The following is a 24208-nucleotide window of genomic DNA, read 5'->3' on the forward strand; positions in this document are numbered from 1 at the left end:
GGTGCCGCCGGTGCGTGTGTCCGTGGTGCAGCCGGTGGGTGTGTCCATGGTGCCGCCGGTGTGCGTGTCCGTGGTGCAGCTGATGGGTGTGTTCATGGTGCCGCCGGTGCACGTGTCCGTGGTGCAGCTGGTGGGTGTGTCCGTGGTGCCGCCGGTGTGCGTGTCCGTGGTGCAGCCGATGGGTTTGTCCATGGTGCCGCCGGTGCGTGTGTCCGTGGTGCAGCCGGTGGGTGTGTCCGTGGTGCTGCCGGTGCATGTGTCCATGGTGCAGCCTGTGGGTGCGTCCGTGGTGCAGCCGATGGGTGCGTCCGTGGTGCAGCCGATGGGTGCCTCTCGGCCTTGGTGTAATGAGGAATTGCTAGGCAATGCTTGAGAAGGTGATTGTGAATGGTTTTGAGCGTGGAAGTGTATGGAGCAGTGCATGAGGAACGATTGTGGTTGTGCATTGTATTGAATGATTGAAGGAGCTTTGGGGGAGAGAAGGGTGCAGGCGGCACCAAGTATGAGAGCACAGGTGTGTGGAATATATGGAGCAGAGAATGAGTGGTGTGGAGAGAGTTGGAGTAAGTGGTACGGAGCGGTGTGCATGGTGCGAAGGTGTGGATGGGGGAAGAGTGGACCCCTTTTCACGAGTACCCGGGGAGGGTAGTTTAAAGAATAGTTAGAAGGTATAGGTAAATTGTGGTTGGATATTGGCATTTGTGGTGCGGTTGCAGAATGGTATTGTGGATGGGTGCATTAGTGTGGTGAAATTGGCTGGTCGTGTGGCCTGTTAGTATGAGTGTGAATGGTTGGGCACTCCGCCACTGTTAGATGTCGGCCAGGTGAGGCCGCAGGTGGGCTCTGGGAGCCGTTAGTGTCAGTGGGTGCCTGAGGATCCCGGGTGTGGATCGGGCAGCCCGTGCCAGAGAGGGCACTGAGGGGGTGAGAGTGCGAGAGGGCCTTCCCCAGTTAGTTAGGTTAGGGGGAGGAGCAGGGGAGCTCGGTAGGCAACAACAGTGGTGGAGGTGTGCAGGTGGGCGGACCAGCTGGGAGCGTCACACGACCCAGCCACCGAAATTGTGCGGGGGCACCGAGTGTTGAATCGGGGGAGTGAGACCCCAAATTGAGAAGCACCACAGTTTGGTCAATGGGAATTGGTTTTTAGAACCCATAGTGTAAGTTGGCCAATGGATTGGCAGGGAAAGACCCCGGGTAATGTAAAGTTGTTAAAGTCATTTAGGAAATAGTTAGGATTGATGAACCTGTCGCACCATACGCAGCCACTTACGTGAGGTGGTGATGATGACTCCACACCTGTGTTCCTTTGTTCTGTGTTGCAGGAAATGAGAATTGCTGTTTGGATTTGTGAGACGCATCACGACGTGGATAAGACATTGGGGTGATTCCATCTCTCCCTCCTTAGGAGGGACTGATGATGAATTGGTGATGGCAAATTTTGATGTTGAGTTGGAGATGGCAAATTTTGATGAGAGTTGGAAATGGCAAATTTGATTGGTTAGGAGGGAGAGAAGACGAATTTGGTTTATGGGAGGAACGGGGAAGACAGTAGGGACGTTTGTTGATGTGTAAAGTAGATGTTTATGGGTAGTGTTGTGTTTTGTGGATACAGTAAGGGGTAAGGGAGGGGCAATGTAGGTTACCTGGTGGGGGGGGGGGGGGGGGCGTACGGTAGGAACGTACCTGTCTCACCTGGTTCCCATGTGCCCCCAGTGTGCATTACCTTGTATTGCGTGCACTTTTGCGCCCTTACCACCTTACTCACTTGTCTTCTTTTGTCTCCCACCTCCGAGGATCTGGCTTTGGGGCAGAGAGAGAGGAGAGAGAGGTGCTGGCTCCGCAGTTGTGGGCCTGTACCTCCGCTGCTTGCTGCCTGGATCGATACACCATATGGACCGCAATTTTTGTGGCCGCCCACAATGGCCGCAGTTCTTTTGCGGTCAAGCACCACCCGTGGATGGACCTCTGGGTCAACGTGGCACCTATGCCATACAGGTGAACCACTTTTATTGGCCCCCCTGACGGCCACAATTCAGAAATGGACGCGGTTGGCGCCTTTCTCTATTTCTAAAGAAGCCAGAAGGCCAAGTGCACTCCATGAAGGCAAGACCAGCGGCAGAACATCGGCCGGCTGCGACACCACCGGTGACCATGGACACTTAATTGTGCATTGTTATTGAACACTTTATTGGTGCACCGGATGGTGCTGACTGTGCGTATGGGGTGGTGCTTTTGGTGCTTGGACGGGGTGCTCTGCACATTATTAAAGGCCGTAGGGCCACAGGGCACTCGTGGGTTGGTGTATCGATGCTGGCATGCGTGCTCTCCCTATGCATAACATCTGCATGTGTTCCTCAAAGAACAGGTCCTGGATCGTAGTGTAAATATCAGTCTTGTATAAATGATGCTCCCTACCGGCTGTATGTTTAGTTTGAGGATGCTTTCCGCGATTCGGTTATCCTGTGGGTGTGTTTCTGTTAGGAGAAGGGTGCAACGTCGCAGGGGACATATTTACTCATTTGTGAACATCTGTAAAACTGTCGCACTCAGGGTTGAGTTAATAGTAGAGGGAACTACATCTGAGTGCCACACTAAAGTAGGTAAAAATTTATCGGGTCGGGCCGCCCCGAGGTAGAGAAGGGTGCAATGTTGCAGATATGGGATTTGCATCCATCCATATCCGCTTGTAAATATTCCCCTATTTCCTCAATACTTCCCAACTATCCCCAATCCCCCATTCCCTAGTCCCATTTTCTGTAAACAACACTCTGTAGACCCGACCTCCCCCTATTTCCCCCATTAAATGTCGTGCCCAGGTTCACCGCATCTCATGTAAGACAACTATAGGACATCTTGCTAGTTATTCTTAGTCTATGTCAGTTAAGGACTCGTTTCCATTAATTCTGACCCTTCGTTGCACCAGAATGTGATTGTATGGCACCGTTAGGAAGTTTAGGACCTCCCAATACCTCCCCGCAGCTCTTCCTCACGGTTCAGCAACAACAACAACAGCAACGGCGGCGGCGTGCACAGGGAGTGCGCGTCCTCACTCCGGCTTGGTTGGTAGGGGGTGTTGGGAGGGCATGAGGCCTTCCCAACGAGCCGCCATCGAACATGTGCTCGACGGGGTTACCAAATAGGGGCTCCCTGTCAGCTCCTCGTCAAGGGCGGAGCCCGGTAACCCCCGCACCCAATGGAAGCAGCGGACCGGCCCCAGGGGGGCGGAGCCAACCAGCCGAGGGCGTGTCACTCCCCGCTGAGCATGCACAGGAAGAGGGAGGTGACGTCAGATGCGCGCTGAGCTTGGAGCAAGCAAGACGTACCCTCCGAGCGCTGTGAGGCCTCCCCGCATCTCTGGACTGGACCGTGCTTTATCCTGTCCCCGAGCCAAGGTGCACCTTGTGCTATTGACTACCTGTCCCTTCCTGCCATCAATCCCTGTGTAAGTCAGCCTTGTTCCGTTTGTCTGTGGTCTGTCTGGGTTAAGATAAGACGGTATTTAAGTGCCTATCTCTTCTGTGTCTTTACCTCACTACCGTGTAATCTACCCCCTTTTCTCCACCACTGTAATTATACCCTCCTCCGGAGGTCTTGAGAACTGTACCCTTGCGTCGTTTCATCTATCCCAGTCGTTGTGTCCTTTCCATCATTGATTTAGCATAGCGCGATTTTGGTCAACGTCTGGGTGGAATCGGGGTCTAGTCGGGGAATAACTGTTCGGTCGTGGTCATACCAACCGCTCGGTCAAAAAGAACATCCAAACCGCGTCCGTAACAATATATATATATATATATATATATAGATATATATATCGATATATATATAGATATATATCTATCTATAATTCCAGTAATCTCTGTGTGTATGTATGTATGTATGTATGTATGTATGTATGTATGTATGTATGTATGTATGTCTGTTTGTCTGTGACCGCTGTTTCTCGACAACTACCGGTCCGATATACTTTAAACTTGCCAGGTATATTGCTGGGGACCCGAGGATGTGCCTTTTCAAGGTTTCATATTAATCGGAGAAGTAGTTACCGAGCTATGTCCAAAAAACGATTCAACCAATCAGAGAGCAGCGAGCTATCACGTGTGCCGAACGTGGCGAACAGACTCTGCCTCGGACGGCACATTTGAGAGCGTATTCATTTATTTCACGTTGGCAAACTATGTTGGCGTTCAACTATGTTTTAAAACTAATTAAAACTAATTTGCGATTCATCGTAACTGCGATATGCGACCTTCCGGACAGTGAAGACTGCACTTCCGGCAGCCAATCACAGAACGCGTTGTTGCGTAGGCGTGGCCGATGTGAGAGCGAGCCGAGCCGAGCGCGTGCGCCATTACGGTTCGTAATTCGATTTCTTCCGGAGAAAATAATAATTTCTCGATTTCTTATGCGCATTATTTCTCCCAATTCAGTCAGAGCGAAGGGCGGAAGCGAAGAGCGTTGTTTTTTTTGTTTACGGGCGTACGGGCGTACGGGCGGGGTAGAGCGTACGGGTAGCGTTTTTTTTTTTTTTTGGCAAGGAACGGGCACCCACGTACGGGCATGCCCTAGTATATATAAAGCAGTAAAGTATGTTTGTTTGTTTGTTTGTCTGTCCTCTTATAACTTGAGGACTACTCATCGCAGAGCAAAACCAAAGGCATATTCGGAATCGGTATGTCTCAGAGCAACTTACAGCACACCTTAAAATTTAAAAAACTTCGCGTTTTAAAATTATGACGTCATCAGCGTATTTCGAAACGTTAATTTTTCAACTTCATATTCGGAATCAGTACGTCCCAGAGAAACTTCGTAACGTTAATTTTTCAACTTCATCCGATTGACATGGGACCAACGGCATGTGGCAGAGAGTGAAACATTTATTTGACGACAATGACTTCCGACTTCCTGGTCCCTGGTGTTGGGCTAGCGGCTAGGGTGCCGGCTTAGGATCCTAGGATCCTGGGTTCGAATCCCGGTCAATCGCTGAATTAACGCCAGGGGGGTTGACTCAGCATGTCATCCTTCCGAGGTCGGCAAATTGAGTACCAGTTCACTGGTAATTCCCTGCTTGTCGTTAAAGGCGGCAAAAAGGGTTGGCGTCAGGAAGGGCATCCGGCCATAAAACATTGCTTAAAAAAGGGGACCGAAAAAACAACAACAACCACGGTTCCCGAAAAAGGCCAACCGCTGCTTGAGGGGAAAAATGGCCTCTAAAGGTGTTTTTTTTTTTTTTTTTTTTTTTTTTTTTTAGTGACTTCCGACTTCCGGATTCGGAATGCGGGACCAATGCCATTTGACAGGGAATAAAAAATAAATGCGACATTCAATTGACGACAATGACTTCCGACTTGACTCCCCCCTCCCCCTCCCCTCCCCCTCCCCCTCCCCTCCCCCTCCCCTCCCCCTCCCCACTCCCCACTCCCCCTCCCCCTCCCCCCTCCCTCCTCCCCCTCCCCCCTCCCACCTCCCCTCTCCCCCTCTCCCCCTCCCCCCTCCCCCTCCCCTTCTTCCCTCCCCCCTCCCCTCCTCCCTTCCCCCCTCCCCTTCTCCCCTTCTCCCTCCCCTCCTCCCCTTCTCCCCTCTCCTCCCCCCCTCCCCTTCTCCCCTCCTCCCCTTCTCCCCTCTCCTCCCCCCCTCACCCCTCCCCTCCCCTCCCCTCCTCCTCCCCCTCCCCCCTCCCCTCCTCCCCCCTCCCCCCTCCCCCTTCCCCCCCTCCCCCATCCACTCCCCTCTCCCCCCTCCCACCCACCTCCCCCTCTCATCCCTCCCCTCACCCCCTCTTCTCCCCTCTCCCCCTCCCCCTCCCCCTCTTCTCCCCTCTCCCCCTCCCCCTCCCCCTCTTCTCCCCTCTCCCCCTCCCCCTCTTCTCCCCTCTCCCCCTCCCCCTCTTCTCCCCTCCCCCCCGTTCCCCTCCCCCCCCTCTCCCCCGCCCGGCAATGCCGGTCCGGGTACTTCTGCTAGTGTGTGTGTGTGTGTGTGTGTGTGTGTGTGTGTGTGTGTGTGTGTGTGTGTGTGTGTGTGTGTGTGTGTGTGTGTGTGTATGTATATATATATATATATATATATATATATATATATATATATATATATATATATATATATATATATATATATATATATATATATGTATATGTATATATATGTATATGTATATATATGTATATATATATATATATGTATATATATATATATATGTATATATATATATATATGTATATATATATATATATATGTATATATATATATATATGTATATATATATATATATATATGTATATATATATATATATGTATATATATATATATATGTATATATATATATATATGTATGTATATATATATGTATGTATGTATATATATATATGTATGTATATATATGTATGTATGTATATATATATATATATATATATATATACAGTTTATACTTGTTACTTTAAAAAAAAGTAAAGTCTTTGTGCTCTTTGTGCAGATGCAATGGAGGCTTCCAATGAGGAGATGGCCACTGGATCGATGGAGTTTGTGAATGAGGATGAAGGTATATTTTCTTTGGAAGATGTCATTCGGGAATAATTTGTAGATTTGTCAGTCGATCAAATTATCTTCAAAAAGGATGTTTAAACACATACTGTTGTGGAATCAAACTCAAACCTCTTGCAATAATTGAGGCTTTGTTGAACTATTTCTCATACCAATCCTACAACAGAATAATACACTTTATTAGTTCCATATAAAGGCAATCAAAGCATACATCTCTTTCTAGTTCCTTGCAAGAAAGCCTTTACGTACCTGTTAAATCTCGGTAGTCTACAGCGCTGGGATGCAGTATGCCACCACTAGGCACCGAATGGACACAGTCTATATAAGCTCCCTCAATGTCATCCCTTCACGCGGATAGTCTCGCCACTCAGCTCGAAACAATACAACATATTTCATCACACTCGCAACACCCAGTTTCATTCAGGCACTCCCTTGGGGTTTGATAAGTATGCGTGCAAAGTTTGGGGCCACGAGGTTTCATGGGTTTTGAGTCATGGAGGAGACACCCTGACACACACACCACGCACACATTGCCTTTTATTGTTATAGATGGTCAAGTGTATCTATGTGCAGCCACCAATGACGCCTTTTATAGCGTTTATCCGTGTTGTTTGTGTTCCTGGTAGAGCGTAATAAAATTAATTGCATACGTTCATAGTACCCAGGGTCAGGTCATGGGCACAAAAAAAAAATCCAGTGCCTCCCTTGCTCCTTGTTCCAACTCCCCCTCTATCCTCCTCCTCCTCCCCAAGCTGCTCCCAAAGGGAGGAATTGTTTCTCGCATTAATAAACAAACTGGCATTGTACAAGATGAGTTAAAAGTGTGGAAACTCAAATTCACCCTGTATATGTCGAACTTCCAACCCACGGAACTCGAACTCGTCCTCTATATTCCGAACCTCCAGACTTTTGACTCGCCCTTTTTCATAATTGTACAGACTGGAATAATGGGCAGACACAAGTAACCTACCTGATCTACAGTACTTAGCTTAGAGAGAAGCAAGTTCCATTCACTTCAAACTAGAACTGGAAACTCTTAAACTACTAATATTCGCCATTTATTTGATGGTACTCGCAATTTGATTATTGTACATGTATTTCTTGTACGTTTCCATAATTATTTCTAATACTGTACAATTTGCATTTCCAAGTCTTTTGTGTATCCTCAATTTATTTTGGCAACCTGCACAGGCTTACAAGCTACATGATAGTCTACATGTTTACAAGCTACATGTTAAATAAAGGTGTTTACAAGCTACATGTTTCCGGGGCACATATAATAAATTGTTATTTCTTATAACGGCTCTTTTATTGTTCTGTGCAACATAAAGATTTTAGTTTCCTTATTTGTCTTTTGCAATTATGTGTCTCTGCAGACCTTTTATTTTATGTTAAAACAGAAGCCGAAAATTGGATGCCGCACGTGGAAAATGAAGAAAATGAGTATTTCTGGGAGTCGAGGGTTGAGGATTGCGAAGAGGGTATTGATTTTTATTGCTGTTTTCTTTCTTTCGTCTTTTGATGGAATAAGTTGTAGTATGTGTTGCCATACAGTGCCTATATAAAGTCTGCAACCCCTTTCAAAATTTACACCTTTTGTTGCCTTGTAGCCTGGAACTAAATTGCATTAAATCAGACTTTTCCCACCTTTATTTAAACATCGTCACCCACAACTTCCAAGTGAAAAACAAATTCTACAAATTTCAGAAAATAACCTAAAATACAAAACTAGAATATCTTGGTCTGATAAGTGTCCACCCCAATGAGTATATACTTGGTGGGATCACTTTTGACAGCAATTACAGCTTTAAGTCTGTTGGGATAGGTATCTACCACCTTTGCACACCTTGATTGGGCAATATTTGCCCATTCTTCTGTGCAAAATTGTTCAAGCTCAGTCAAGTTGCATGGGGAGCATTTATGGACAGCCATCTTCAAGTTATGCCACAGAATTTCATTTGAATTTAGTTTGGGGCTCTGACTGGGCCACTGAAGGATATTTATCTTTTTGTTACTTAGCCACTCCAGTGTAGCTTTAGCTGTATGCTTCGGTTCATTGTCATGCTGAAAGGTGAATTTCTTTCCCAATTTCAGCTTTCTTGCAGAGGGCAGCAGGTTTTCCTCTCGGATTTTCTGTATTTTGCTCCATCCATTTTTCCTCCTATCCTGACAAGTTCCCCAGTCCCTGTTGATCAGAAACGTCCCCATAACATGATGCTGCCACCACCATGCTACACAGTAGGGATGGTGTTCTTTGGGTGATGTGCTGTGCTGTGTTGCGTTTGCGCGAAATGTGACGTTTTGAATGTTCGGGCAAAATTTCCATCTTGGTTTCATCAGGCCACAAAACTTTTTGCCACATGGCTTCAGAATCTCCGGAGTGTTTTTTGAGTACCGCAAAGGGGACTCAAGGTGGGTTTTTTTGAGTAATGCCTTCCTTCTTGCCACCCTACACTCTACTGTACAGGCCAAACTTGTGGAGTACTTGGGATATAGTTGTCACATGCACACAGTGATCATTCTTTGCCATAAAGGCCTGTAGCTCTTTCAAAGTTGCCATTGGCCTCTTCGGGTCCTCTCTGACCAGTCTCCCCTTTGAGCTTGGTCATCCAGTTTGGAGGAATGGCCTAATCTAGGCAGGGTATTGGTGGTACCATACTCCTTCCACTTCTTATTGATTGTCTTGACTGTGCTCCCAGGGATATTCAAGGCCTTTGAAATATTTTATACCCATCCCCTGATCTGTGCCTTTCCACAACTTTATCCTGGAGGTCTCTTGTTTTTTTCTTTCTTGTGTTTTTTCTCTCTTTTTTTTTTTGTATACAATATACATGATTGAGGCTATATATAGTATACAATATATCCCGGTGTGTACCCCGGTTTAGAATAGGTGCACCGTATCCCTGCGCATCGTAAGAGGCGACCAAGGGTTGGCGTCAGGAAGGGCATCCGGCCATAAAAACATTGCCTCAAACAGGGAACCATGATTGTCATGGGGCCCGCAAGGCTATCCCCCGCTTTAGCAGGGAAAAATGGCCTTAAAACGATCATTCATTCATTCATTCATTCATTCATACATGATTGAGGCTCGTGTAAGAGCTAACATTAAACACAAAAAAGATAAACGGACACATAAAACATGTAATAAAGGGAGCGGTAGACAAAATTGGGAGAGAGAGGGAAGCACATAAGCACAACAACAGTAGAGAACAGGGACATCGGGAGATCTGTGCAAGGGAGAGGGAGGTGGGTACACGGTATAAAGCAAATTGACACTACTATGAGTTTCTGGAATGAAGTCGGAGATTGAAAGAGGTGGATTTGGGTGTATTAGCAGGGGAATAAAAGATCAAGGTTTTGGATGGGGGAAGATAAGAGATCGTGGTGAACAGCTGTTTTAAAGACCTGGAGGAAGGAGTGGGATTGAAGAGAGTGTGGGAGTTTGTTCCAAAGGCGGGAGAAAAGGGGAATGAAAGAGTGAAGGTGAGCAGAGTCTTGATTTTGGCAGTTTCACCAGAAGAGGGTTGCTGGCTGATCTTCTGCGTCCTGAAGGAATAGTTGGGGGACAGAGCAGGGGGAGCTATGCTGGAGAGGAGTCTGTAGAAATCAGACCACCAAACCTGCCTGCGGTGAGCGAGTGAAAGAAAGGCCCTTCAGAATCTGCTTCGTCGTGGGAGATACCAATGATTCTGGAAGCTTTGGTTTCTACAGAATGAAGTGGAGCTAGGTGTGAGGCAGGAGCACCAACCCAGAGGGAAGAGCAGTACTCCATCAAGCTGTGGATGAAAGCTTTGTGAGGCGCTCAATAGTGCCCAGAAAGTACTTCGCACGATGGAGGATGCCCAGTCGGCATCTGGCTTTGGAGGCCAGCTTGGAAATGTGGTTTTCCCAGGAAAGATCATGGCTCATAGTGAGACCCAAAAGCTTGAGTGACAGAACTTCTTCGAGAGGACAAGTGAGAGGACAAGTGTCTTGAAAGCTCCTTGGTGCTCAGGGTTGAGTCTTTGCTGTGGAATGCACTACTCAGCAGAAGAAACTTACAGAATCAGCTGATTTTATTCTGAATTAATCAGAATCACTGCAATTTAACACAGGTGGAGGCCAATTAATTGGGTGTGTGATTTTGAAGGTGATTGGTTACACCGGAGCTAATTTAAAATTATTGCTATTATAAGGGGGATGGACACTTGTCTCACCTAGATATTCTAGTTTTTTCATTTTTAATAAATTTTATGAAATTTGTAAAATTTGTTTTTCACTTGGAAGTTGTTGGTTACGATGTGTAAATAAAGGTGGAAAAATCTGATTTAATGCATTTTAATTCCAGGCAATAAGGCAACAAAAGGTTAAAGTTGTTTTGTAATGCTTTTGAAATTATGTAGCTACCTCCACCTTTGCTATTTCAGTGCCCTCCCGCTTCCCCGTCCCTTTATTTATACCTCACACCCTATTTGTTCTGCTGTTTTTGCTTCTTCCATTCTCCAAAGGCATTATAACTGACAGCACCGTTGATACGTCACAATAGTTTTTGTTGTCAGTCATGCCACATTTTCCACCAGGCATATTTCTTTCTCATGACGGCGTTTCCAAGTGCAGTTTTTCAGGAAGTGCAAGTTTGTCAGGATGTGTTGAGCCGAGCTGGGCCTGCAGGTTGGTGCAGAGTTACTGCACTTGCCTTTGAACTGTTTAGTCTTGGTTAAATTCCCAACCCTATCATATTCTAGCAGATTGTTGCTTTGCAGACAGGACATTGCATCACAAAGCATGTCGTCCCTCGGATTGATGTTAAGCTGGATGACCTGATTACTAGCATTGGTTGTTGGATCTTTTGCCAAGAGTCGGCGAGTTATCACCAGCATCCTGAACAAATTACAAATCCCTGCCACATTCATCTGAAAGTTCAGCCTGGCCAGCTGGTTTGTGAAAGAGTTGGGTCAAAAGGTTTCACCAGCCAACCCCACAATAATAATTATGGCCATTAAAAAATTAGTAGTTGTAGTAGTACGAGTAGCAGCAGTAGCATATGATTCAGCCAAGCTGGACAACATTTTTGGCCTCGTCTGGGACCAGGATTTCTCGCAGATTTTTGATGTACCTTCGAAGCTGTCGAGAAAAATAAAAAGAAATATCTCATGAAAACACGTCACTCTTTGCTGCACTGTTTCTAACTTGTATATTTTACTGGAGAATAAGAGAAATCCATTACTAGTGCATTATGATATGTCATGACGCTCGATTTTTGTGCCAAAAGTGATTTTTTTGCAGTTTTGTCAACTTTGGGGGGTAAATTAACAGAAAAATTAGGGGTAGAATTTGTTCGTTAACTTTTGGGGTATTGGGGGCCCTTTAGGGGGGGAACCCCCAAAAATTGCAAAATCTATATCTCGGCTCCTAGACATGCTAGCTTCATGATCTTGGTGTCTCGGATAGGGTTTCTGGGGGCGCCGAGTTCAATTTTGATGTTTACAAGATGATCTGAGGTCAAGGTCATAGGCTCAAGGTCACCACAGGGTCATAAATGACCCCAAAATGTAAAATCAGCCAAAATAACTGAACTATGTCATATAGTACCACTTCATGTGGGTTTTGTTGGGTGAGAAATTCAGTGGTGACATCTTTTTTTACATTCGAGGTCATGATCAGGTTATAAACTAGGTCATGGTCAATGTCATTTGGGTGGGTGAAAATGTGGTGAAAACAAAAAAAAAAGTCACATCTCATGATAAAAAAAAAAGTCACATCTCATGATAAATAATCCTGCTCTGCTGCTCTATCTCACCCTCTCTCTGTTCTCTTCACCCTCTCTTTTGCTCAAGGTCAACTGCCATCTGCTTGGAAATCAGCCAACATCACCGCTTTGCACAAAAAAGGTGCAAAAACAGATCCTAGCAACTACAGACCAATCAGCCTTCTCCCAATTATCAGCAAAGTCATGGAATCCATCATTGCTTCGGATATGAAATCTTTCCTCTTCTCCAATGGCTTGATCTCTGATCATCAATTTGGTTTCAGACCAGGTCACTCTACTCTGGACATGCTGCTTCTGCTGTCTCAACAATGGATGGAGGTCCTCAATGCCAAGCAGGAAATTAGAGCTGTCTCCCTCGACATATCACGTGCCTTCGACACGGTCTGGCACCCCGCTCTGCTCACCAAACTCTCCTCCTTTGGTATCCATGGAAATCTCCACGCATGGCTGGCGGACTTCCTCTCTAGTCGTCGTCAACGTGTGGCCCTGAATGGGTTTCTCTCATCTCCTCTTCCTGTTCAGGCTGGAGTTCCCCAAGGCAGTGTTCTGGGCCCCGTGCTTTTTCTGGTCTTCATCAATGATCTCTCTGACTCTCTCGAAAATCCTCTCTATCTCTTTGCTGATGACTCCACTCTCTGCCGCTCCATTCCTCTTCCCTCAGATCGGCAGTCTGCTGCCTCCTCACTCTCTGAAGACCTGGACAAAATCACAGACTGGTCAAACAAGTGGAACATGTCTTTCAATCCTGACAAATCTCACACTCTTACTATGTCTCTCCGAAAAGATCGACTGGACAACCCTCCCATCTACTTTCTCAACAATCCTCTCCAAGAAGTTCTGTCGCTCAAGATTTTGGGTCTCACTATCTGCCATGATCTTTCTTGGGAAAACCACATTTCCAAGCTGGCCTCCAAAGCCAGTCGCCGACTGGGCATCCTCCGTCGTGCGAAGTCCTTCCTCGGCACACCTGAGCTCCTCACCACATACAAGGCTTTCATCCGCAGCTCAATGGAATACTGTTCTCCCCTATGGGCCGGTGCTCCTGCCTCACACCTAGCTCGGCTTCACGCTGTTGAAACCAAAGCTTTCAGAATTATTGGAATCTCCCGCGATGAAGCTATCTCTGAGGGCCTTTCACTCACTCACCGCAGGCAGGTAGGTGGTCTTTCTGTCTTCTACCGACTCCTCTCCGGCCTTGCACCCCCAGCTCTCTCTGTGCTCTGTCCCCCAAATATTCCTACAGGTCGCACAAGATCTGCCAGCAACCCTCTGATGGTTAAACTGCCGAAATCTCGGCTCTCTGCTCACCTTCACTCTTTCATTCCTCTTTTCTCCCGCCTCTGGAACAAACTCCCTCACTCCCTTCAATCCCACTCCTCCCTCCAGGTCTTTAAAACAGCTGTTCACCACCATCTCTTATCTTCCCCCATCCAAAACCTTGATCTTTTCTACCCCCGCTAATTCACCCCAGATCCACCTTGTTTGAAATTCCAACTTCTTTCCTGGAAGTCCTGGCAGTGTCCATATGTTTTATACCTCTCCCACCGCCCCCTTCCCACGCCCCCCCCCCCCCTAAAGCCCTCGCCCTCTCTCAGATCTCTCGATGTCTCCATGTCTCTCGGTCCCTGCTCTCAAATGTTGTGTTTGTGTCCTTCCCCCTCTCTCCCCATCTTGTCTACCGCTCCCTATGTTATATGTTTTATGTGTCGGTTTGTCTTTCTGTGTGATTAATGTTCGCTCTTTCACGAGCCTCGACCTTGTATACAAAAAAAAAAAAAAAAAAAAAAAAAAACCGTGCAACTACAAAACATTAGTTTTGACACATAAATGCTGAGCAAGTACATATTATAATGCACCACATTCTTCATCTCATGACAGATCTACTTACACTTTGTTGAGTTACACTACGTCCAGTGTAATATAAGGTCTAATCGCACCAACATATAGGCCCTACTACACCAGTTTTACACCGCGTATGCATTAACTAAACAAATATCAATTTACCCATAATCAGCTATCAATTACAAAAATGGTACTTACAATTCCGATCCTTATACTTCTTCGTCCTCAATATCGAATTTCTCATGCCTGACGTTTTGACATCCTTGGTCATGGCACTTGCAAAGCGGCATGCAGGGGAGGTTGTTGTTCACACAAGAACAGTTGCGTGCGCAGACAGATGATTTACAGCCACATTTGATCAGTTCAAGACACCGTAGAGGGAAGATTGCACCATCTTTGATGACCCAAACGCAGTCTTCCAAACTAGGAAGTTGGGGATGTGTAGTGACATAGGCTTTGTTCACCATGCATACAAAGTTTGTCCGTTGTATATGAGGCAGCAATGTAGCTCGGGTGGGGGGCAGCATCTCAGACTCCATGTTTTTCGACCTGAAGAGCTCCCAGCGAAGTTGGGGGAGTGTTTGTGGGCCATTGGCAGAGTATACACGGCACACAAAGTGTTCGAGAGGCTGCATCTCCTCAGGGAGTTTTCCGTCTATTAGTTCCGTCGATGAGAGAGGGCCATCTCCCAATCTCTGGAAGGCATCAATGATGGGATCATTGAGACCCAATTTGAAGTACTCTGTGATCCACCTCTTCTTTGTCACACCCACGAACTTACCACCCCAGTCAGCGCCAGTGAAGTTGTGTATCCCAATGAGACCTTGACATTTCTTACGGCTGATGCTCCTCACTCTCTCCACCACATCGATCTTTCTGAACTTGTTGCCATTTCCTGTGTGAAATTCCAATGTGGTCAAAGTTCCCAAACGTCCATGCGCTGTGAGGTCAATGAGGAGGACCAACACATCAGTGTCCGGAGATGCAACAACAATATGTCTGAATTCACAATCCTTGATGCAGTGAAGAACATGAAGGGGGATTTGTGAGTCAGCCTCCTCGTGCTCATGGGTAAAGAAGTCCTCTTCAAGCCTGTGGGGTGCATTGATTTTGATATTGGTGTCATATGAGACGATAAGTCGCAGATCCTGTCCCTCAAACTCCCGTAGAAGTCCCTGGGCAAGAATCCTTGCAAGCTGACCTTTGGTCTTGGAGGAGGACAAGAGCTCCCGCCGAGGAACAGTCGTGATGCTCATTTCGTCATGGACCTCATATCCAGCGCTTGAAGCTTCGTCTGATGTAGCCCTCTTTGCCCTTGCCTTCTCTTTCAGACTGAGGGGAAGATATTGATCAAAGAGTACCCTGACTTCTTCGTAACCACCCTTATATGTACGCTTTTTAATGGTATTTATGAAGGCGTGCTTGAGGTGAATGATTTTCTTCATCCCTGGCGTTTTCTTCATCGCCTGCAGTATGGCCATTGCATCCAGGATATAAGACTATAAGTACGTAGTGTGTTCAAAAAGTATCCGACCTTTATTTTTCGTGCGTAAAAAAAAAAAGAAGCTAGGGAGGCGTTGATTGGTGCACGTATGTAGGCGATCCTAATGCACATGCGTGAATTTTTTCCCACCTGCAGAAGCTGTCATTCGACGGCAGACCGCCGATGAGTGAGGACATGTAAGTGAGCGCCGTCGGATTTTCGTTTTTGACAAAATGACGGAAAAACTTGAACAACGCTACTGCATCAAATTTTGTGTAAAGCTTGGCGATGTTAGATGCTTCCATTGTGATGACTGCAACTTGGTTTCTGGGTCGTACCCATAAACCCAGGACTCATCGCCAGTGATCACTGTGTTGAGGAAGCTGGGATCGCTGTTCACAGTCTCCAACATGTCCTGTGCGATCTCCAAATGGAGTTGCTTCTGCTCAATCGTTAGCAGCTTTGGTATGAACTTCGCTGAGATTCTCCTGAAGCCCAAATCCTCCTTCATAATGGAATGAATGGTGTTGAATCTTGCAGATCGTTTCCACTTGGGAATCGCCAAGCTTTACACAAAATTTGATGCAGTAGCGTTGTTCAAGTTTTTCCATCATTTTGTCAAAAACGAAAATCCGACGGCGCTCACTTACATGTCCTCACTCATCGGCGGTCTGCCGTCGAATGACAGCTTCTGCAGGTGGGAAATAATTCACGCGTGTGCATTAGGATCGCCTACATACGTGCACCAATCAACGCCTCCCTAGCTTCTTTTTTTTTACGCACGAAAAATAAAGGTCGGATACTTTTTGAACACAGTAGTAGATGCTGTGGGATGCTGAACTGGATCTGGAGGGGGCGGTTGAGAGGGCGGCGCTTCAATGGCTTGCATGAGGCTGGCCTTGTCAACTGGCAGGAGGAGTGTCCCATCAGGGGCAAACATAGAACGGGGCATCACTGACATCTCGTAGGTTTCAATTGTCTCCTCGAGTTTTGGTAGGAGCAACGGCCCTGACTGACTGATTATTAGGCATCTCCCAAGGAGCTCCCAATCCTCACGTAGTTTGATGACCTTGTCACCAACCTTCACCTTACTCTTCGGCCTCCAGTTGCTGAAGGTCTTATACTTTGGCCTGGTCATTCGATCCCAAATTGATAGTTTGGATGTTGGTAGGAGCCGCTCCTCCACAAACGTCTTATAGAGCTCTTGCCCCAGAGTCGGATAGTTGAGGATGTCATACTTCGCTTTCTCCGGGATAACGGCTGAGGAGAAAATATTATTGAGAGGCGTGCTCACTGTGTAAGGGTTTCCCTCACAGTGGAGGATGACACTGTCCCTCAGTTTGAGAACGTTCTGGCTTGACCTGATACATATATCTCCTGCCAGCTGGTAGTGCTCCTTCTTCTCCTCTGCTGCTGAAGTCTTCGGGAAGGGCTGGAGATATTTCTGCACCAACCGCGCAAGGTGAGGCGTTGTAGTGACAAACCTGTCGAGATCAGCTTCGTCCTGTGTGATGCCAGGCAGTGCACCATGCTTCTTGAGAAGTTTGATCTGCTCCAACCCCTGGTCTGTGAAGAGGTTGCAGAAGGCCTGCATAGACTTGGTCACAACAAAGTCACCATTCTTGAGGGCTTCCCATGTTGTAGGATCATCGTCTTTCAGCTGATACATCTGGGCCAAATGTGGAGGCTTTAGTCTTGCGTAGTTGATCAGGCCATGGAAATGGAAGTATTTTGTGTTTTTCTCAATAGCAGCCAGGCAGCCTTCCCAGTCTCTCGACCTCGCCCCTGCAATGATTTTGAGAAGAGCCTCAACCTGCTCGAGGTAATTGTCAAAGAACTGAGTCATCTCCCCACCTCCAATTGAAGCCTCTTCCTGTTGGATATTTTCTGAATAGTAGCTCCCTAGGTCTTCGTGGATGGATACCATTTCTGGGTCACGCTCATGGAGGGTTCTACGCAATGCTACACACAGTCCCTTGAGCGCACTTGGAGGTAGTTCTCCGATGACGACGTCCAGTTTAAGCAGGAGGATGGCGAGAGCATTCATGATGTGGTATTCCACACCTCGCTTGTAGCTCTTGCCGCTGTATATCCCTCTCAGCGCTGCTGAAGAATAGATACCTGCGTCTACTGCTACGGTGTCTTGGCCACTCCCCTCTGATGTTTTGCCAAGTCCATGAAGTACAGCAAAAATGACGTGGAGAAGTCCAGCCCTCAGGACCCAGTTCTTGTTCTTGACAGACTCCTTCAGCTGAAGTGCCCTTTGATAGAGGTCGAGATTAAGAGTGATCAGAGTTCTTCTTTCAGGACCAACAACCACCGCCGATATGTCTTGTGCCAAACAAAGAACATTGTAAAGAGTACCATAATCAGTGGGTGATGTTCGAAACAGCAGTGCCACAACTTCCACATTGGTTTTTGTCGGTAGCTGGTAGCCATTCTGATTTTTTTATGAGGAGGTGCTGCATGGCTGCCCAAGTTGGCATCACATCTTCTTTCTTCAATCTTTTCTTCCCCTTTCTTTCTGTTACTTCTAAAATCATCTCGGTTTTGTCTCCAACATCTGCAGCAGCTCTGGAATCTCCAACATCTGTAGCATCTCTGGAATCTCCAACATCTGCAGCATCTCTGGAATCTCCAACATCTGCAGCATCTCTGGAATCTCCAACATCTGCAGCATCTGTGGCATCTCCAGCATCTCTGGAATCTCCAACATCTGCAGCATCTGTGGCATCTCCAGCATCTCCTCCACCATCATCAGTGTCAGGTGCCTTAGGCAGGGGTGTATTGGCGAGTAGGTTGGCTAATGCCCACGTGTGGGTGAACTTCGAGTACTTTTTTAGTAGGTCCACTCCCCGGCTGAAAGGGTAACTGGGGAACCTGATTGGAGTCAGTTTGATCTCAGGCTCGTCTCGGTAATTGATTTGCATTTGGAGGGGTTTCTGGGGGGGCTTGGCAGGGATCTGCAGTGGTTCGTTGATGAGTTCTCCATCTTCGTTGATGAGTTCTCCATTTATGACCCTGTGGTGACCTTGAGCCTATGACCTTGACCTCAGATCACCTCATAAACAACATAATTGAACTCGGCGCACCCAGAAACCCTATCCTAGACACCAAGATCATGAAGCTAGCATGTCTACTAGAGACATTGACATGACATTGTCTAGGAGCCGAGATATAGATTGTGCAATTTTTGGGGGTCACCCCCCCCTTAAAAGGCTCCCCAAAATAGCCGAAAAGTTCGCGAAAAAAATTCAACCCCTAATTTTCCTTTTAATTTACCCCCTAAAGTTGACAAAACTGCAAAAAAATCACTTTTGGCACAAAAATCGAGTGCCAGCCCTTTTTCTTACATATCATAATGCACTATACTGTGGATATGTGGTTAATGGCCACGTTGAGCACCTCATCATACGATACACAGTCTCAGTTCCTACTTTAAAATGGCTGCCTTTTATGTAGAGGATAAAAATATTGCTTTTGAGGGGATATAATCGGCTACCACAATTCATCCAAGTTCTTTCGCAAAATGACCTGAAGTGGAAAATGCTATCATATACTGATATGGGGGGTTGACTCAGCCTGGGGGGTTGACTCAGCCTGGGGGGTTGACTCAGCCTGGGGGGTTGACTCAGCCTGGGGGGTTGACTTGACAGGGGGGTTGACTCAGCCTGTCATCCTTCCGAGGTCGGCTAATTGAGAACCAGTTCACTGGTAATTCCCTGTTTGTCGTAAAAGGCGACAAAAAGGGTTGGTGGCAGGAAGGGCATCCGGCCGTAAAACATTGCTTCAAAAAGGGGACCGAAAAACAACAACAACCACGGTCCCCGAAAAAGGCCAACCCCCGCTTTGCGGGGAAAAAAATGGCCTCTAAAGGTGTTTTTTTTTTTTTTATACCTTCATGTTTCTTCTTTTTCTCATTTTTACCCTCAGTCACATGTTAGTCTCCCCCATGCACACTTTAAATGTATGGGCCTGATGTATAAATGACAGCTGTACAATCATTTCAATAACATGAGAACATAATTGTGGGCAAGACGTGTTTGCTCTCAAAGACAATATTTGCTTTCTCTGGTGTGATATCTTCCATAAACCTGTAGTTTAGCACGACTTTGGCTCTGAATTTGTCCCGATCGTGCAGGTGCAGAGAGAAGTGGGATAATTGTTTTACTCTGCCTCTCCGACAGTTAAACAAAATTGCAAATCATTCCAAACAGTAAACTTGCTGTTTTTAAGGACGTCATAATGGTGGTAAACTTCCAGAATTTTTTTTCTACAACCGTTAAAATATTTAAAATATCTATTTTATTTCAGTTGAATTGTATAATCGAACACGAGAACACAAATCGCCTTTTTTGGCACTTTCAAAACCCTTCTGTTTAGCAGTGCTTGGACAAAATATTACGGCATTTTACATAATTGCAACCAATCAAATTTGCCGCATGTAGACCCCGTCCATGTCCTTATTTCTCAAGACAGCGTGGGGTTAGTGTTCTATGAATTCTTGAGCTACTTTTGTTTTATTATATTTTATTTATTTTTGCTGTTTTTATCAAAACATCTGCTGTCACATGTTTGCATGAAACCTGCAGACTGCAATCTTTATTTTTTGCAGGTGAACATGCTCAGGACCATGATTTGAGCAACAACATCGAGCTCATGGCTCAGTCAGAAATCAAGCAAGAGTCTCCAGATATGATGAGTAGTTTTCAAACTGGTGAGATATATGAAGGTTGTGAAGAGCTCACGTGAAGGAGCCGTTGTGGTGTTGCTTCATGCTTATTTTAAGTGTCTGTTAATACTTGCAAACAGCATTTCTCTGTCGGTGTTTTCAATGCAGTTGAATCTTGATGGTATGTATTCTTTGTTGTGGGTAGGTGCTATAATAGTGTGATGGTTGGGTAGGTGGTACAACTTCCCACCCCTCTTGCATTCTCTTATCCTCCTTTCTTTGATATTCTCCGACAGCACCACGGCTTTTTTATTTTATTTTTCTCGCAGTGTGATGGTTGGCTGTTTGTTTGTGTGTGTTTGCTTTCTCTTTCGCAGAGTTGGAAGTGCAATTATCCATCCCAGAAAGTGTTGCAAATACCTTCCTCGAGAAGGTGCAAACTGCTACTGAAGTGCAGAATTGTCACCTTTACTGTAAGCCTGTAGAGATGAAGCCAGTGCAGACTGTTGTGGTAGTATTGGAAGACGGAGTTGACTGTCATAGTTTTGAATGCAAAGCATGTGGTAAGATGTGCAAGAACAAATCTCGCTTGCTTACGCACCTCCGAGGCCACACTGGTGAAAGGCCCTTTGAGTGTTCGGAGTGTGGTAAGACCTTCATGCACAAACCCAGCCTAAAATCTCATTACCGGTGTCACACAGGGGAAAGACCCTTTGAATGCGATGTGTGTGGGAAAGCTTTCATGCACAAATCTAGCCTTGTAGCTCATATCAGGTGCCACACAGGTATTCAATCCTTTAAATGCAAGGAGTGTGGAAAGGCCTTTACACACAAATCTAGTCTGGTAGCCCATCTCAGATGCCATAAGAATGAGCGACCGTACAAGTGTTTTGACTGTGGGAAAGCTTACATAGAAAAATCCCACCTTGTAGCTCATATAAGGAGTCACACAGGTGAAAGGCCCTTTAAGTGTGAGGTGTGTGATAAATGTTTCATGCACAGATCAAATCTTAAAAAGCATCTTGGTTGTCACATAGGAGAGGGTCGTGCCAGGCCACACACATGTACAGAATGTGGCAAGTCCTTCCTCGATAAATCTGGCTTAACCACACACTCGAAGTTTCACAAAAAGGAAAGGCCGCATGAATGTGGTGAATGTGGCAAGGCCTTCCACCAAAAGTCAGGACTGGTGACTCACCAGAAACTTCACAGCTCTGAACGGCCATTCCAGTGCGCAGAATGTGGTAAGTCCTTTCTCCAAAAATCACGCCTCACAACTCATCGAAGGTTCCACGTCGATGAGCGACCATTTGAGTGTCTAGAATGCGGTAAGGCTTTTCATCAGAAGCAGGGATTAATGACGCACATCCAGTGTCATACAGGTGAAAAGCCTTATAAGTGTGGGGAATGTGGTAAGGGCTTTTGTCGAAAAGCTGTACTCGACATTCACCAAAGTTGCCATTCTGATGAAAAGCCTTTTGAATGTAAAGAATGTGGCAAGGCTTTTAGTCGCAAATCTGTGCTCGAAAAGCATCTGAAGCTCCACATGCGCATTCGCGTTGCACTTGAGCGTCGGAAGAGGAACGAACTGAATCAATGTGCTTAGTGCGTTGGACAACATCAGTAGCGCTCATGCTGAGGTGTTTCATGTTCTCATGTGTTTGGAATACCCCATGGTGGCTTTGGAATAAAATGCTCAGATTTATGAAGTATAATTAAATGAAAAAACATGTGTAACTTACTTTTCATGTGCAGAGCTTCATTTGGGTCAATATTTATTTGAACAGTTGGGTATTGTGAAAGTTTTTTTTTTTTTTTTAAGCAATTGTTGCTGCCCGTCATAGACTTAGCCTTTTTCTTTTTAAGCAATTGTTGCTGCCCGTCATAGACTTAACCTTTTTCCTTTTAAGCAATTGCTGCCTCCCGTCATAGACTTAGCCTTTTTTTTTTAAAGCAATTATTGTTGCCCATCATAGACTTAGCCTTTTTCTTTTTTGAATTTTATCTCTACAGTTGTGGTTTGGAGATCACTCATAACATTCATGAACATCTAAAAACATAAAAAAACATTTGTTGCAAAACCTTTTGTTGTGATGGAGGAATAGAGGCCAAGGCATCACAACTTATTGAAGAGGGAAGCTAATCAAAAACTACACAGGAAAGATTGAAGAGCTTGTTAATACGGTGTAATGCCATACATCTGACGTGGTGGAGTATTCAACCAATTGTGCTCAAACCAAAACATTCTGCAAACCGTTGCCTCTTCAGTTTTCCACCTATTATTTCCCTTTATACAGCACTCAAGACTATTCCAAATGAATCACTTTCTATATTTCAGATTTATCAAAACACAACTGCAGCCAAAACTGTAAACGTCTCAACTGTGTCGGTTACCTTGATTAACCAGTGCGCAAGTGTCGAGTGTAAACTGCACAAGGAACTTAAAGCTGCACGTTTGTGGTCGCACACACAAATTGATGCTCTAGGAAGATATTAATGACAAATGACACAAAGTCAATGTGCCATCGTGTGGGACAGGATGGAGCAAGCACCTAGACGTGGGATGTCCAGACGACTTGAGATGCGTGAAAGAACAATAGCAGAGCTTGCGGGGAGATCCCATACTGCAAGAAGCATTCTGGGCCATTAACACAGATATTTGGACATTTCCATGAAGCAAAATGATCAGGTTGATGAAATGCAGTCATTATAATAGCTTTTGGTTTCGTGATGCAGCAATGCAAGGCCAAACGTCTTTCTTTACTCTTTAATTACCTTTTTTCTTTCAATAATGGATTTATAAAGAAATATTAATGTGATATTCAATAAACGTGCAGTTACAAGACCATTTGTAGATTATAGAAAAATAAATTCCCGATTTTTAGTGATTTGGGTTGGTTGAAAAACAAATGTTATAGGTTTTTGTTCATTGAGCTTAGGTTTAGTGACACATTTATGAACTCGGTTGGTTTTTCTTCTTTCTTTCTTTCTTTGTATTTCTGGTCTGCACCTTGTTGCTAATAAACAGTGTGATGTATCAACAGATGGTGATGCATTACAAGCGATGTAATAGCTACATGAATATTCACCGGTGTACCCAAAGAAAAAGGAAAGTAAACCGGCGACAAAAGGCAGAGAAATGAATCGGACCCAGAACAGATCGGTGTTAAGGCAAAAAAAAAAAAAACTTTCCTGCAACAACGCAAATGCATTTGGGACAATTTGGAGCAATATAGAGTAAATGTAAAATTGGTGTGTAAATATTTATTTCCTGGAGAAAGAAAATGAAAATCTAACTGATTGGAGGTGGATTGTGGAGGAGGGCGGATATTTGGACCCTCTTGAAAAACACATCTTTTCAAGCAGTCGAGAATAGAATATCGAGCGAGAATATAATTGCTAATATTTTGTCATGACCGGAATTTTCTCCAAATGTAAAGTATTTAGTTCAATGTTGAAAGTACCATTTTTTTTTTTTTGTGAGAAGGCATAGAATATAAAGAAGAAGAATGAAGTTATGCGGATAAGCTAAAGCTTGCTTCTGGAGGATTTAAGTTCGCTGTTGGCCATGTTGTCAGGTTAGAATTTTCTTTTTGTTAAACTGCGAACGTAGGGTCCATAGTGAGGTGTTGCATTTATGCCATTTGGTGTAAAGTTTTTCTTTCATTTAAAGTACATGTAAATGTTTGCTTTCCTCTATGAATCGATTTCAACACTGGCAAAACATTAACATCTTCAATGAAGCCTCCGCCTTCTTATTGCAAGACTCGAATGATGATTATGGACAAACATTACGTTGATTATGTTAAAAGCTTGCTTGGTATTTTACTACTTTCTGTACATGTATTTAGATTCTTCTTTTCATTATGCTTCTCTTGCAGTTATTTGTCTCTCAATTAAAATTCAATAAAACTGATGAGAATCACCA

At 45.2% G+C, this 24208-nt stretch overlaps 1 protein-coding gene across 1 annotated transcript in view; it reads left to right on the top strand.

Moving 5' to 3' along the window:
- Positions 1-24208, top strand: part of LOC137431465 (uncharacterized) — a 42217-nt gene extending 18009 nt beyond the window's left edge. Inside the window, exons 2-5 of the mRNA XM_068122814.2 lie at positions 6467-6532; positions 7935-8015; positions 20224-20325; positions 20658-24208. Coding sequence (XP_067978915.1) covers positions 6472-6532; positions 7935-8015; positions 20224-20325; positions 20658-21886 — 1473 coding nt within the window. The 5' untranslated portion in view covers positions 6467-6471 and the 3' untranslated portion in view covers positions 21887-24208. The remainder of the gene's footprint in view (positions 1-6466; positions 6533-7934; positions 8016-20223; positions 20326-20657) is intronic.

This window comes from Myxine glutinosa, chromosome 7, assembly GCF_964187855.1.
Source record: "Myxine glutinosa chromosome 7, kmMyxGlut1.1, whole genome shotgun sequence".
In the NCBI taxonomy this organism is placed as follows: domain Eukaryota; kingdom Metazoa; phylum Chordata; class Myxini; order Myxiniformes; family Myxinidae; genus Myxine; species Myxine glutinosa.